Genomic DNA, 16,447 nt, shown 5'->3' with positions numbered 1-16,447 from the left:
TCTCACATAGGTGTTCCTTTTGTCCAGGTGGGAAAGGGCAGTGTGGAGTGCGATTTGAGATTGCGTTATCTGGGGATCTGTTGGGGCGGTATGCAAACTGGAGTGGGTCTAGGGCAGTGGTTCCCAAACTTTTTACAGTCCCGTACCCCTTCAAACATTCAACCTCCAGCTGCGTACCCCCACTAGCACCAGGGTCACTCTCAAATGTTGTTTTTTGTCATTATTGTAAGCCTGCCACACACTATACAGCACTTTTTTTTTTTTAAGAATGAGTGTGTTTTATTTTTTTTACAACCCGGCTTGTGGGAAGTGACAAAGAGCTCTTATAGGACCAGGGCACAACTAATAATATAACAATAATCAATCATTTTTCTCTTTATTTAACCATCTTACATATGAAGCCTTATTTGTTTATCAAACTGAATAACTCACCACAGGTTAATGAGAAGGGTGTTCTTGAGTGGATGCACATAACTCTGCAATGTTGGGTTGTATTGGAGAGGCTCAGTCTTAAATAATTTTCCACAGTTTGTGCCTGTATTTAGTTCTCATGCTAGTGAGGGCCGAGAATCCACTCTCACATAGGTACGTGGTTGCAAAGGGCATCCGTGTCTTAACAGCTCGATTTGCCAAGGCAGGATACTCTGAGCGCAGCCCAATCCAGAAATCTAGCAGTGCCTTCTGATTTCAAATTCAATTTAACAGAACCACTTATTGCAATTTCGATGAGGCTCTCTTGTTCAGATATCGGTAACTGGACTGGAGGCAGGGCATGAAAGGGATAACGAATCCAGTTTGCATCATCCGTTTCGGGAAAGTACCTGTGTAATTGCGCACCCAACTCAGGTGCTTTGCTAAATCACATTTGACATTGTCCGTAAGCTTGAGTTTTCACACAAAAAATCATACAATGATGGAAAGACCTGTGTGTTCTTGTTAATGCAGACAGAGAAGAGCTCCAACTTCTTAGCCTCAATTTTGTCCCGCACTTGCGGAGAGTTCCTGTAATCCTAGATTCAGATCATTCAGGTGAGAAAAAACATCTCCCAGATAGGCCAGTGGTGTGAGAAACTCGTCATCATGCAAGCGGTCAGACAAGTGATTATGGTCAGTAAAAACTTTAAGCTCATCTCTCAAATAAACGTGTCAACACTGCCCCTTGATAACCACCGCACTTCTGTATGTTGTAAAAGCATTACATGGTAGCTGCCCGTATCATTGCATAGTGCATAAAATACACAAGTTCAGGGGCCTTTAACTAAATTTAAAAAAAAAAAATCTGTAGTGTCAAACGTATTTCAAGCTGTCAGGCATTCCCCCCTGGCAGCAAGAGCCTCTCAGTGAATGCTGCAGTGTACCCAAGTGGCGTCGGGTGCAACTGCTTGCACGCGCGTTACCAAGCCACTATGTCTCCCTGTCGTGGCTTTTGCGCCGTCAGTACAGATACCAACATGAGCAGCAGCTACGTTTGGCTACACACGGACCGTTAGTGGAATTACCGCGAGAGAGCAGCGGTTAATGTGATGTTAATTATTTGACTTGGCTACCTGTATTTGACATTTTGTTATTTCGCTGAACACTCGATGGTTTAATTGTATTTTTGGCAGTGAAACGAGGCTCCTCGGGCGAGGGGGGAAAAAATATAAATGTACTGTTTATTAATGTGAATCACATTTGTAATACCTGGTCTACGGTATGCTGTTGTGAGCCATGACCAGCCTTTCAAAGCACTAAATGGCACTTCATGGCTACTGTCTAATGCCTCTTCTTCGTTGAAAGTGTATTTTGTTGGTAGATTGTATTTATCGTTGACAAGTCAGTATAGTAACATTATGATAATAAATAAGGATAACAGATGCTATACACTGTAATAATATAACATCACACTGCAGATAGAATGTAATGATAGCTGTCTTGTTTTGGTTGAAAGCTATTTGCATTAGTTTTGCCTGACTTCTTTCCGTCAGAGGCCGGTAAAACATGCACAATGACACCGCTGATACAACGCTCACGAACATTTCCTGCAGCATCTCATAATCCAGACCAAACTCACTCGGAAAGTGGATACATTTTCCCCGCTTGCTCTACGAGACCTAACCATTTCCTGAAGTTCTTTTCAGCCAAACATTAGCTACAGGAAATCAGTTCCAGGTAACCTATTACTAATTTCTAACACTTTTTTTCTTTTAAATTCTGCTTGTAGCACGGTCTGTAAACCAACGCATCCAATGATGAAACGGCAGTGGTTGCCGCGGCCTGGCTTTGTTGTTATCCCAGCTAGCTAGCCGTTAGCCAGTTAGCTAGCTACACATCTCCCGTTCGTGTAGCTAGCTAACATGCAAACTTTTTTATTTCAGGGTCACGATTGAAGTGTGACATTTATTTAATAGTTAGCCAGCTGTCGACTCATCGTGAGTAAAATGACTGTAGCGAGGAATTGGCTAGCTAGCTAACCGGCTGCTCATTGTTTAGCCACAAATATTTGTGTTATAACTAACCTATCTCGGTAGCTAGCTAGAAAAATTAGGACTAACCGTTGCTAAACTACCCGGCTACCGGTTTATGCAAACAGTTAATCCCCTGAACAAACCTACAGTGTCATTGCGCAAAATGGTACACAGCATCATCTGGCTATGTGTGTAACGAAGATCAACCTTCAGCTACCATTTCTGCCAAGCCGTCCACGCATACACTTATGCATACGTTCGATAAATTCAACGTATGCACCACACAGAACGCACTGCAAAGCAAAGCAAACGCATTGTTCCGTTAAATTAATTAATGTACTTCTGGTGCACCAAAATGCAATGATGGTGGTGACGTGATCAAGGCGTAACCATTTTTCCATAACGTTTTCAAAGCAAATTAAGAAGGAATGTCTAGATAAGACTCAAAATTCGGGTTTCCATCAAAATAATAAGGCCAAAGATTTGTTATAACTAAACCAATATAAACCACAGCCTGTCGTTTCAAATGGGAACAGATTATAATGGGCAGAATAAGCACGAGCTAGCGAGATCCTATTGACCCGTTCTAGCACATATCTGCATATTTCCGTTAGGGAACCCTACTCTGTGAAATGCGCAGTAACTCAATTGGACGTTCACTCCTACATAAAAAAAAAAAAACTTGGTCAACTCTGTTCATAACAGATTATAGTTTTGGGAACAGAACTGTATTGAGAGAAAATGTTTAACGATAGAGACAATTTGCAGAATGTAGGTCAAAATCCATCTTGTTCCATCTTCTCCCACTGCCCGCCAGTGGGCTTGAGTTGAACCACCAAGCCGATGCTTCATATTTATACATCCAGTGAAATATCTGTCTCGTTGTTCTTTCTATGACGTAGGCAAGAATAACTAAGTATTTCCAGGTCATGGATCTTCTATGGTATAATGGCGTTCTCAACAATTAGATGTGCATTCCGCCACCACCTGTGGGGTGGATGATAAGGATCCGGGTATTATTATATAATAGTTTGCATAAAAGAAATTTGCTTAACAAAATCAACCTACTTTCCTGTAAAAATAAAATAAAAATAATACTAAAGAAGAAAAAAAGGTCACTAAACTTCTAAACAGGTTCAGAAGACTCCTGTGAGGACGGGACATTTCCTAGCGACAATAGTCCTTGCAGTGCTTCTGCCGTGAAGTCTCGGAGACCCGATAACATATCTGCTGCAGATATAATGATATCCAGCTTCTTGGACTTCTTAGACACTTGTGCTGTACAATTAATCACTGTGGCTATAAATGCCCACAATCCACTTTCTTTACAATAAGTGTATCCAGATAACTCGATTTGACTTAAAACACTAGCGACTGGTTGCAATGCATCCACCACCATATCTTCAACACTCTTGCCCCTTCGGCTCTCTTCATCATCTCCACATAGGAGATCCACTGTACAGCCCTGATCCTTGACACCTCGACCTCCCTAACAGGACATTCAAGGAAGTAGGATCCCCACCACAGTTGCAACATTTTTCATTCACAGATTCTTTAATACCATACTTCTCCCATCTGCAAACATTTGACCATATCCTTTACAATTCCCACACTATAATGGTTTGGACATAAATGCTCTCACCGCATACCTCACAATACCAAGCTTCACATATTCAGGTAGAGTCTCATCAAACAACAATAATATCGACAGGCTTTTCTCCTTCCTTCCATTCACCATACGGGTCAGGTGACGTGCACTGACCACTCCTGGGACTCGTCATCTATATCCAATGAGACTCCAGCTATAACTCCTTTGGCAGGCGCCTTACTCCGAAGATCAATACAGGTTACTTCTGACGTAGGCACCTTTCCCACTGCTTTCTTCACAGTCCTCAGTATTAAAAATGGAATTCCCAAATGAACCTCCTTGTCCAAAAAATGCAGTACAATAAGAAATGCCTTATTGGACCGGTCCTTGTCTTCTACTACAACTTTTGCCCGTTTTGATCCATTCTTTGATTTCACAATTTTCCATTCATTGTCACACACTTCACTTGTCACGCTTTCAGATCCAAGCACAGTCGCCATTTCCGTCAACTCGCTTCTTTGACCGGTTGTCATCATGGATCTTTTGGAATCCTTCAGAATAAGAGTCCCGTCATGTTTACCAAACATTATTGATAAACTGACAAGATGCGTCTCTCCGCCCTAATAATGGGAGTGTTTGTCCGTAAAACGTCTGTCTAGCTCTCTGAATTGGTGGCCTCTTCTCATTATTGTAATCCGTTTTTGAATATTTGAGGGTTGTTTAAGTCATAATGACTTAAACATTTATTTGATCAAATACATCTAGTGTAGCAGTTAAGTCATTGCTTTTTTTGTTGACCAAATTCGACTCACTCTCATTGACCTCCATACAAAACCTGCTTGGTGGTCGAAATGAGAAACGCCACCTGCTGGAGGGAGACAGATTTGCAGCCGAGTTGGGCCTCTCTCTTCCTCTCTGGGTATACTTTGTAAATTAATAATTAGTGCTGAATTATCGATATATTTTATACTTGTTATCATATATAAAATATTTCATTATTCTTTAAGATATTATGGGATTTTTTTTTTAAAAAAATATTTTTTTCAATGCTAAATGTTCAATAGTGTTGTTTGTGTGTGTACTCTTATCTTCTGTACGTTGTGCTGCAGTAAAAGGTCCATTCTACTCAGGAGCACTTTTAGTTTCCAAGTCCACTGAGTTTACACCCAGAGGAGCATCGCTGCTCATTTTGCGGCCCTTAGTGGCCAATCAGCTTTAATCCACTTGTTTGTCATATTGGACATAAATATTGCACCGTACATAATCGATTGTGTGTCTATAAAACCAGGGTCCAGTCTACTCACTAGAGTCTATAGCATACAAAACAGATGAGTTTGAACACAAAGTTTGTGTCCAATATGAAAAATCTATTGGATTTAGGCTGATTGGCTACTCTTTAAGGGATGCAAAATGAGCAGCGACGCTCCTCTGGGTGTAAACTCTGTGATGATAAGAAGTAGCCACCGTTGCAAATACAGCTATTCAGGAAATTCATGAGCTGGAATATATCGATAGTTCTGACTACGGAAGCAGATTATTAACACATTTTAGCTGAAGATCATTAGTTTAATTATGGTGAAGAAAATGTTCAGCAGCCTAATGGCTTGGGGGTAGAAGCTGTTCCAGAGCCTTTTGGTGCCAAACTTGGTATTCCGGTACTGTTGGCCGTGCGGTAGCAGAGATGACTTGGGTGGCTGGAGTCTTTGATAATTTTTCGGGCCTTCCTCTGACACCGCCTGGTATAGAGGTCCTGGATGGCAGGGAGCTCGGCCCCAGTGATATACTGGGCCGTACGCAGTACCCTTTGTAGTGCCTTGCAGTCGGATGCCAAGCAGTTGCCATACCAAGCGGTGATGCAGCCAGTCAAGATGCTCTCAGTGGTGCAGCTGTAGAATGTTTTGAGGATCTGAGGGCCCCATGCCAAATCTTTTCAGCCTCCTGAGGGGGAAGAGGCATGGTCGTGCCTTCGTCACGACTGTGTTGGTGTGTTTGGACCATGATAGTTCCTTAGTGATGTGAACACAGAGGAACTTGAAGCTCTCGACCCCTCCCCTACAGACCCGTCAATGTGAATGGGGGCGTGTTCGGCCCTTCCTTTCCTGTAGTCCACTGTCAGCGCCTTTGCCTTGCTGACGTTGAGGGAGAGGTTGTTGTCCTGGCACCACGCTGTGTGTTGTCGGCAAACTTAATGGTGACTCGCCTAGCTGTATAGGGCCATAAGCAAACAAGAAAATGCTCATCCAGAGTTGGCACACCTAGTGGCCGGTGATCAGTTTTACCTCATTTCTACCAGCATGTCACCTGTGCAAAACTCTAAATCACCTTTACTACACACACACACACACAGAGAGACATACAAAGCTCTGCCTCGCTGTCCGTTTGGCAAATCATCCTCCTGATTCCTGCTTACAAGCAAAAACTCAAACAGGAAGTACCAGTGACTCGCTCAATACAGAAGTGGTCCGATGAAGCGGATGATAAGCTACACGACTGTTTTTCTAGCACAGACTGGAATATGTTCCGGTAATCATCTGATGGCATTGAGGAGTTTACCACATCAGTTACCGGCTTCATTAATAAGTGCATCGACGATGTTGTCCCCACAGTGACTGTACGTACATATCCCAACCAGAAGCCATGGATTACAAGCAACATCTGCACTGAGCTAAAGGCTAGAGCTGCCGCTTTCAAGGAGCGGGACACTAATCTGTACGCTTATAAGAAACCCTGCTATGCCCTCCGACAAACCATAAAACAGGCAAAGCGTTAAAACAGGATCAAGTTTGAATCCTACTACACTGGGTCTGTCGCTCGTTGGATGTGGCAGCGCTTACAAACTATCACAGATTACAAAGCGAAACCCAGCCACGAGCTGCCCAGTGACACAAGCGTACCAGAAGAGCTAAATGCCTTCTATGCTCACTTTGAGGCAAGCAACACTGAACCATGCATGAAAGCATCAGCTTTTCCAGACAACTGTGTGATCACGCTCTCCATAGCTGATGTGAGTAAGACCTTTCAAATAAGTTAACATTCACAAGGCCACAGGGCCAGACGGATTACTAGGACGCATACGCAGAGCATGCGCTGACCAGCTGGCAAGTGTCTTCACTGACATTTTCTCCCTGACCCAGTCTGTAATACCTACGTGTTTCAAGCAGACCACCATAGTCCTTGTGCCCAAGAATGCCAAGGTAACCTGTCTAAATGACTGCCACCACGTAGGACTCACATCTCTAGGCTGGTCATGGCTCACATCAACACCATCACCCCAGACACCCTGGTCTCACTCCAATTCACATACTGCCTCAACAGTTCCACAAATGACCAATCGCTATTGCACTCCACACTGACCTTTCCCACCTGGACAAAAGGAACGTGAGAATGCTGTTCATTGACTACAGCTCAGTGTTCAACACCATAGTGCCCTCCAAGCTCATCGCTAAACTAAGGGCCCTGGGATTAAACACCTCCCTCTGCAACTGGATCGTGGACTTCCTGACGGGCCTCCCATTTATCTGACAATCTAAGGTTGATTATCTACAAGGTTATGGTTGAATGACTGTTTTAATATTTCACCAACTTGTGTTATTGGTTACTGAGTGTGAAATACTTTCTTACACCTTGCTGAATTTTGAATGTGGTTTTGGGAAAGCTACTTTTTTATTATTGAGTGTTTTAATGCTGATGGTTTGATAAAACAGTCCACTGCTCTTTAATTATTTTGAGTGTTACCAGTGGGAAGCTATATCACAGTGAGTGATTGTATACATTGACTATTAAAGACACCATACTGTTGCTCTTGTTTTGTTGTGTTGACAATCATCTCTCAACACTATACCACTGCTCCTAGTGGATGAACATTGTTCATCATTCTTACACTTCATATGAACGGATGGAATTAAACCAAACATTTCTAAACTACTTTTAACAATTAAGACTGAAAATGATACAAAAACACATTGACTTGAAGAACGGTGCAGATACAAAGTTTGGTAACAGAATGATGGTTTGTGCTGTTTGTGGAAATTGTTAGAAGTAGGCCTTGTGCATAGAGTTGTATGGTTTGTTTAACCTTATAGAATGTTCAGTGGAAATAGTCCTTGTGCTCCCATGGAGTTGTATGGTTTGTTTAACTTTGCATTCATTGGTTTTTCATACATTTTTAAAGTGACAACTCTGTGTCTCAGCATCACTCTGTTACCTTGGAATTGCCCCTAATCTATTCAACTTGAATAGCCAGGCGATTTTGTGGTAAGAAAATGCTTGTGTTGCTTATAGGCGAATGTTTGAATAGGCTACTGAGGATGGGGTGGTAATTTCAATCACTGAGTGTATCAGATATTAGTAATGAATTTGAACTGAATATGCTTGTACTCAAAAGCCAGTGGTTTTCTTTACTTATAGCTTAATCTGACTGGCTGTTACCGTCATTTCTATATTTATTTTATGGAAAATGGGTTCCTGCTGGACGGGATGTGTGGTTAGCTGGCTTAGATACACTTTTGTTGTCTTTTCTGGAGCTATACCACGATCTAGGTTTGTGAAAATCACCCTGAACTCTTTCGGTCTCCTCTTTTTTAGATCCACCTCCAGCCTACCATGTCTGAACCAGGTTGTGGTGTTCCAGCCCAGAGAAGCTCACAGCGGGGTCCAGAGTTGCTGTCAGTGAAGCTGGGGGACTGCAATCAAACAGTGGAACTCAATGTGATTGTCAAAGACGAGGAGGAGGAGAGAGAAATCAATGAGGGGGAGGCGGAAGCGCGAGAGGAGGACAGGGACTCTGTTCACTCAGGTAAATTCAGGCTAACATCCACTTTGGTTCAGAGAGTTGAACAACCCAAAATAACCATTGATTTTCTGGTTCATTAACTTCTTGGGGCTATGTGGGACGCTAGCGTGCCACCCGTGGTGCACCCTATCAACAGCAGGTGCATTTCAAGAGCGGCAAATTTGAAACCAAATAAATGTCAAAATTCACATTTTTCAAACATACAACTATCTTACACCCTTTGAAAGATAAACATCTCCTTAATCTAACCACGTTGTCCGATTTCAAAAAGGTTTTACGGCGAAAGCATAAAGTTAGATTATGTTAGGAGAGTACATTGACAATAGCTGTGTGTAATGTTTTGTCAATTCAAAGACAGGGTCACCAAAACCATAAAACCAGCTAAAATGATGCACTAACCTTTTACAATCTCCATCAGATGACACTCCTAGGACATTATGTTAGACAATGCATGCATTTTTAGTTCTATCAAGTTCATATTTATATCCAAAAACAGCGTTTTACTATGGCATTGATGTTGAGGAAATCGTTTCCCTCCAATAACCGGCAGTCAAGTCAGCACCACAAATTAAATAATTAAAATTAGAAAACATTGGTAAAATATTATATTGTCATTTAAAGAATTATAGATTTACATCTCTTGAACGCAATCAACTTGCCAGATTTAAAAATAACCTTACTGGGAAATCACACTTTGCAATAATCTGAGCACTGCGCCCAGAAAAATACGCTTTGCTATACAGACAAACGGCCATGTTGGAGAGATCGAAAATACTATGTAAATAATCCATTACCTTTGATTCTCTTCATCAGATGTCACTTCCAGGAATCCCAGGTCCATAACGAATGTAGTTTTGTTCAAAAAAGCTTATCATTTATGTCCAAAAAGCTCCGTGTTGTTAGCACATGATCTAAGCCAGCCGGACTTCTCGTCATGAACGAGGGGAAAAAATATATTTACGTTCGTTCAAACATGTCAAACGTTGTATAGCATAAATCATTAGTGCCTTTTTTAACCAGAACATGAATAATATTCAAGGTGGACGAATGCATTCTCTTTTATAACGTATTGGAACGAGGGTACCCAACATGAACTCGCGCGCCAGAGTCTAATCGGCCATCACTGTTCCAAGGCTCTTGTTCGGTCAGATCTCACAGTAAAAGACTCAAAACACTTTGTAAAGGCTGGTGACATCTAGTGGAAGCAATAGGAAGTGCCAAAACATTAATCAACCCCTGTGTGTTTCAATGGCATAGGCTTAAAGGTAATTCAACACATCAGGTATCCACTTCCTGTCAGAAAATGTCTCAGGGTTTTGCCTGCCAAATGAGTTCTGTTATACTCACAGACACCATTCAAACAGTTTTAGAAACTTTAGGGGGTTTTCTATCCATATATAATAAGTATATCCATATTCTAGTTACTGGGTAGGATTAGTAACCAGATTAAATCGGGTACGTTTTTTTATCCAGCCGTGAAAATACTGCCCCCTAGCCCCAACAGGTTAAGAAATGTAAACATATGTTTTTGGATGTTGAATAAAATGTTAATTCTGAATATTTAGGCAAGTTAGCTGGCTAACTCATTGATTCTGCTTTGTAGTATACCCCTCAGACTTCTTTATGTGTAAGAGGTAATGCGAGTGCCCCAAAAAAATGGCTACCGACCATTGCCGATATCATAACCGCCATCGATAAAAGACAGTACTGTGCAGCCGTCTTCATCGACCTGACCAAGGCTTTCGACTCTGTCAATCACCGTATTCTTATCGGCAGACTCAATAGCTTTGGTTTCTCAAATGACTGCCTCGCCTGGTTCACCAACTACTTCGCAGATAGAGTTCAGTGTGTCAAATCGGAGGACCTGTTGTCCGGACCTCTGGCAGTCTCTATGGGGGTATCACAGGGTTCAATTCTTGGGCCGACTCTTTTCTCTGTATATATCAGTGACGTCGCTCTTGCTGCGGGTGATTCCCTGATCCACCTCTATGCAAAGGACACCATTCTGTATACATCTGGCCCTTCTTTGGACACTGTGTTAACTAACCTCCAGACGAGCTTCAATGCCATACAACTCTCCTTCCGTGGCCTCCAACTGCTCTTAAACGCTAGTAAAACCAAATGCATGCTTTTCAACCGTTCGCTGCCCGCACCCGCCCGCCCAACTAGCATCACTCCTCTGGACGGTTCTGACCTAGAATACGTGGACAACTAGGTATCTGGCTAGACTGTAAACTCTCCTTCCAGACTCATATCAAACATCTCCAATCCAAAATCAAATCTCGAATCGGCTTTCTATTTCGCAACAAAGCCTCCTTCACTCACGCCGCCAAACTTACCCTAGTAAAACTGACTATCCTACCGATCCTCGACTTCAGCGACGTCATCTACAAAATAGCTTCCAATACTCTACTCAGCAAACTGGATGCAGTCTATCACAGTGCCATCCGTTTTGTTACCAAAGCCCCTTATACCACCCACCACTGCGACCTGTATGCTCTAGTCGGCTGGCCCTCGCTACATATTTGTCGCCAGACCCACTGGCTCCAGGTCATCTATAAATCAATGCTAGGTAAAGCTCCACCTTACCTCAGTTCACTGGTCACGATAACAACACCCACCCGTAGCACGTGCTCCAGCAGGTATATCTCACTGGTCATCCCCAAAGCCAGCACTTCCTTTGGCCACCTTTCCTTCCAGTTCTCTGCTACCAGTGACTAGAACGAAATGCAAAAATCGCTGAAGCTGGAGACTTAAATTTCCCTCACTAACTTTAAACATCAGCTATCTGAGCAGCTAACCGATCGCTGCAGCTGTACATAGTCCATCTGTTAATAGCCCACCCAATCTACTTACCTCATCCACCTATTGTTTTTATTTACTTTTCTGCTCTTTTGCACACCAGTATCACTACTTGCACATCATCTGCTCATCTATCACTCCAGTGTTAATCTGCTTAATTGTTATTACTCTGCTACTATGGCCTATTTATTGCCTTACCTCCTCATGCCATTTGCACGCAGTGTATATAGACTTTTTTTTCCTATTGTGTTATTGACTGTACGCTTGTTTATTCCATGTGTAACTCTGTGTTGTTGTTTGTCGCACTGCTTTGCTTAATCTTGGCCAGGTTGCATTTGTAAATGAGAACTTGTTCTCAACTAGCTTACCTGGTTAAATAAAGGTTAAATAAAAAAATTAAAAATTGCGCAATGCATTGTAATTTGACAATGGCATTATCTATGTGCAATGCAACAAGCCCCTTGCAAAGTATTATTTCAATACTCTGTTAATCCTACATTGTTAAACTTAAAGCCTTTGTTCCTCTGTCTGTTTCTTAACCTATATCTGTTCATATTCTTACAGGAGAGATCCCCAACCCAGACTCAGTCAATGAGCCCACTTCCACAGAATCAATACTACCACCTGGTTGTGGGAGTTACCCCTGTCCTCAATGTGAGAAGAGTTTCAGTTCCTCAACTAACCTGAAGAATCATCAAAGAGTACACACTGGAGAAAAACCTTTTGACTGCTCAGCATGTGGGAAGAGTTTCAGTGAGAAAGTAAACCTTAAGAGACACGAGAGAGTACATAGTGGAGAGAAGCCTTACCACTGCACCCAATGTGGGAAGAGCTTCAATCATTCTGGAAGCCTTAAGGAACATGAGAGAATACATACAGGGGAGAAGCCTTACCACTGCTCTCTGTGTGGAAAGAGTTTTCGTGTCGCAGGAGGCCTAAAGAATCATCAGAGATCACACAGTGGAGAGAAGCCTTATCACTGCACTCAGTGTGGGGAGGGATTCACTCAGCTAAGAAGTCTTAAAAGTCATGAGAGAATACCCATTGGAGGGAAGCCTGCCTGTGCTTTCAATGTAATTGTCCAAGAGGAGGAGGGTGAGAGGGACATCAATATGGAGGAAAAGAGAGAAGTTGAGGGAGAGGAGGACAAAAGTGGTGTAGTAGACAGTGCATGTCAGGGCAAAAACCAAGCCATGAGGTCGAAGGAATTGTCCGTAGAGCTCCGAGACAGGATTGTGTCGAGGCACAGATCTGGGGAAGGGTACCAAAAAATTTCTGCAGCATTGAAGGTCCCCAAGAACACAGTGGCCTCCATCATTCTTAAATGGAAGAAGTTTGGAACCACCAAGACTCTTCCTAGAGCTGGCCGCCCGGCAAAACTGAGCAATCGGGGAGAAGGGCCTTGGTCAGGGAGGTGACAAGAACGTTATGGTAACCGTATTACTGCCACACTGGGGGTCATGATGGCAGTCAAATTCCACGTGACCGTTTAGTCACAGTAATTAGGCTTCTCCAAGCGCTGATGCAGCTGATGGTTATTAGTAGCCTACCAAACTTGCTTAACTGCCTAGTACTCAGCATTCTAATCTCTAATCACTCTGGGATCAATGCAAATGTAATCCAAAAGCTAATCAAACACTTCATGATAATGGTCCATTCTAAATCAAAACTAATTTCACACAGTTATTATTTAGTAGATGTAAAGACAACATTAAATCAAGAATAGTCTGATAGGTGACTATTAGCTTGTGAATGATATACTGTCACTTGTGAATGATGCACTGTCACTTGTGGATAATGCCCAGCTCGTGCAGTAAGGCAAGAAACAGCGTTTGCCTTTTTGTTTGTGTGACTTTTTCAAATCATAGTCGCACACCTCATGAAGCCCAGCCCATAGGCCTATATGTTTTCATAAGGTTTGTATCACAACTAAAGTAGCGAAATAACTTCTTATAATTAAGCACATTAATTTGCTTTATAACTGGTGGAGAGCCTAACTGGCATACATAGGCTGCCCGTGACTTTCAAGTTTGGGGAAGATCATTTTCACCAATAAAAATGCACCTTTTTGTAAAAAAGCATTACATGCATAATGGCATTTGCTGTCGCTTCGAGAAGTGTTTTCCCGCTAATTGATTTCATTTTTGTAACATTGGCTCTTATAGCCTACTGCCGTTTGTGCATTCCTACGCTCATAATGTGGCGAAATAGCCTAATAGTTGAACATTTTTAAGCTAAGCGTTCTGAGCTGTTGCATCAGCCTCAAGTGGTTGTATTAATTTGGGATCAATCGCATCCCACAACTGTCCCAGAGTATGTTTGGAATATTTATTTCTTGCACAGAAGGACAAATTGACCAATAGAATAGGTCAACTTTTGTACTATGGGGGATAGTAGATTGACATAGGCAATTGCTTTTGCTGTTTGTTAGGCCTACTCATCTTGTTGGTTGACGTAAAGTAGGCTAAATGTGGACCGTTCTAAGTTCTTCAATATGCGCCTCGGAATTCTAAAAAGAGGGGCTTGCGCAATTCCGTCCCCCGATGTATCGGTCTTCACTTGTAGCCTAGTTCTCAGCTGAAATTCTTGTGAGAAGGACCAGATCACGTGACGGGCGTTTGCTAATAAGAATTGAGATATCCGAGAGAGCCATGTAAGAGAGGTGCTTCGGCGCACGGCAGCTGGGAGAAGGGAATTATAATTGTTATATTCAGCCCAAGGGCACCATGATGCATTACGGCCACACAAGGGGGGACGTCGCCGGGAAATTCGAGGCTTGATGAGAATATCAAGTGCTTGTCAAAATTTTGAATGAGAGACTGATGAAGTGTGTGCAGCTTGCAACTATTTTCAAATCGGCATTAGAGTCCCATCATGCAGGCTTAGAATGTATTAAAAATCAGAACATATATCCCAACGTTTGTATCACAACTAAACTTGCTTAAGCTGTGTTCAATTGTATTCGTCATACTATAAAATAATTTAAAAAATAATGACACGGAATTCTAAGCAAATCTTGTCTGCTAAATGAACTAGTGTAGCCCACAGCCATATCAGGACCTAACATAAGGACAACTTTTACAGAGTATGGTATTCTGTTCTTCTGAAATAGACTACATTTTATTCATATCATGTTTCTTTAGACCTGTCTAAAATAAATAATGGATTTATTGTGATGTAGGCTATGTTAAATGGATGTATTAGACTTTTTAAAATGTAGTTGTTCCAAAGGTCTACATCAGTGGCTTGTAGGCTATGTGTGGAAGCCAGGAGATGCGAAATGTGTTTGTTAATTAACGATCAATTACCATATGACTGGCAGTTATTTGCTTGACAATCACCGGCTGACAAAATTTCATGACCACCACAGCCCTAACTCTGACAGAGCTCCAGAGTTCCTCTGTGGAGATGGGAGAACCTTCCAGAAGGACAACCATCTCTGCAGCATTCAGGCCTTTATGGTAGAATGGCCAGACGCAATCAGGCCGTTATGGTAGAATGGCCAGACGCAAGGCACTCCTCAGTAAAACGCACATGACAGCCCACTTGGAGTTTGCCAAAAGGCACCTAAAGGACTCTCAGACCATGAGAAACAAGATTCTCTAGTCTGATGAAAGGAAACCAGGCACCGCTCATCACCTGGCCAATACCATCCCTATGGTGAAGCATGGTGGTGGCAGCATGATGCTGCAGGAGGGACTGGGAGACTAGTCAGGATCGAGGGAAGATGAATGGAGCAACATATAGAGATCCTTGATGAAAACCTGCTGCAGAGTGCTCAGGACCTCAAACTGGGGTGAAGGTTCACCTTCCAACAAAACCACAACCCTAAGCACACAGCCAAGAGAACGCAGGAGTGGCTTCGGGACAAGTCTCTGAATGTCCTTGAGTGGCCCAGCCAAAAGTCCGGACATGAACCCGGTTGAACATCTCTGGGGAGACCTGAAAATAGCTGTACAGAGACGCTCCCCATCCAACCTGACAGAGCTTGAGAGGATCTGCTGAGAAGAATGGGAGAACCTCCGTAAATACAGGTGTGTCAAGCGTGTAGCGTCATACCCAAGAAGATTTGAGGCTGTAATCGCTGCCAAAGGTGCTTCAACAAAGTACTGAGTAAAGGGTCTGAATACTTATGTAAATGTGATATTTCAGTTTTTATTTGTAATAAATTAGCAAAAATGTCTAAACTATTTTTGTTTTGTCATTATGGATTAGAGTATTGTGTGTAGATTGATGAGGGGGGGAAAACGATTGAATCCATTTTAGAATAAGGCTGTAATGTAACAAAATGTTTAAAAAGTGAAGTTGTCTGAATACCTTCCAAATGCACTGTATGTAGACAGGTGTGCCTTTCCAAATCATGTCCAATCAATCAAGTTGTAAAAACATCTCAAGGATGATCAATGGAAACAGGAGGCACCTGAGCTCAATTTCAAGTCTCATAGGAAAGGGTCTGGAAACGTATGTAAATTAGGTATTTCCATTTATTTATTTTTTTATCCATTTGCAAAGGTTTCTAAAAACCTGTTTTCGCTTTGTCTTTATGGTGTATTATTGTGTCTAAATTGCTAGGAATTGTTTTATTTATCCACTTTAGAACAAGGCTGTAACATAACAATGCAGTTAGATGCAGTTTATCATAGCGCACTGCTCTTTATTACGGCAGACAGTTTCTGTACTCATCACTGCATTCTCTACCAGCAAGTTGGTTGGCCCTTTGTCACGTAGGTAAATAAATTGCTATGTTTTCATTTATAAAGCCCTTTTACAAAAAGTCTCACTGTACCTAACCTGTTTACCACACCCGGTCTCTGGGAA

The 16,447-nt window shown here is 42.2% G+C and overlaps 1 protein-coding gene across 1 annotated transcript; it reads left to right on the top strand.

Annotated features, from left to right (window-relative positions):
* Positions 1-1,813: 1,813 nt before the first annotated feature.
* On the top strand, positions 1,814-15,819 carry LOC106594712 (uncharacterized). The gene is made up of 3 exons (XM_014186109.3): positions 1,814-2,151; positions 8,620-8,830; positions 12,194-15,819. The coding sequence occupies exons 2-3, from the start codon at positions 8,638-8,640 to the stop codon at positions 13,045-13,047; spliced, it is 1,047 nt and encodes a 348-aa protein (XP_014041584.2). The 5' UTR covers positions 1,814-2,151; positions 8,620-8,637; the 3' UTR covers positions 13,048-15,819.
* Positions 15,820-16,447: the final 628 nt, after the last annotated feature.

The sequence above is a fragment of the Salmo salar genome, chromosome 02 (assembly GCF_965601325.2).
Source record: "Salmo salar chromosome 02, fSalSal1, whole genome shotgun sequence".
NCBI classification, from domain to species: domain Eukaryota; kingdom Metazoa; phylum Chordata; class Actinopteri; order Salmoniformes; family Salmonidae; genus Salmo; species Salmo salar.
The sequence above is the reverse complement of the archived record's forward strand: the minus strand, read 5'-3'. Positions and strand labels throughout refer to the sequence as shown.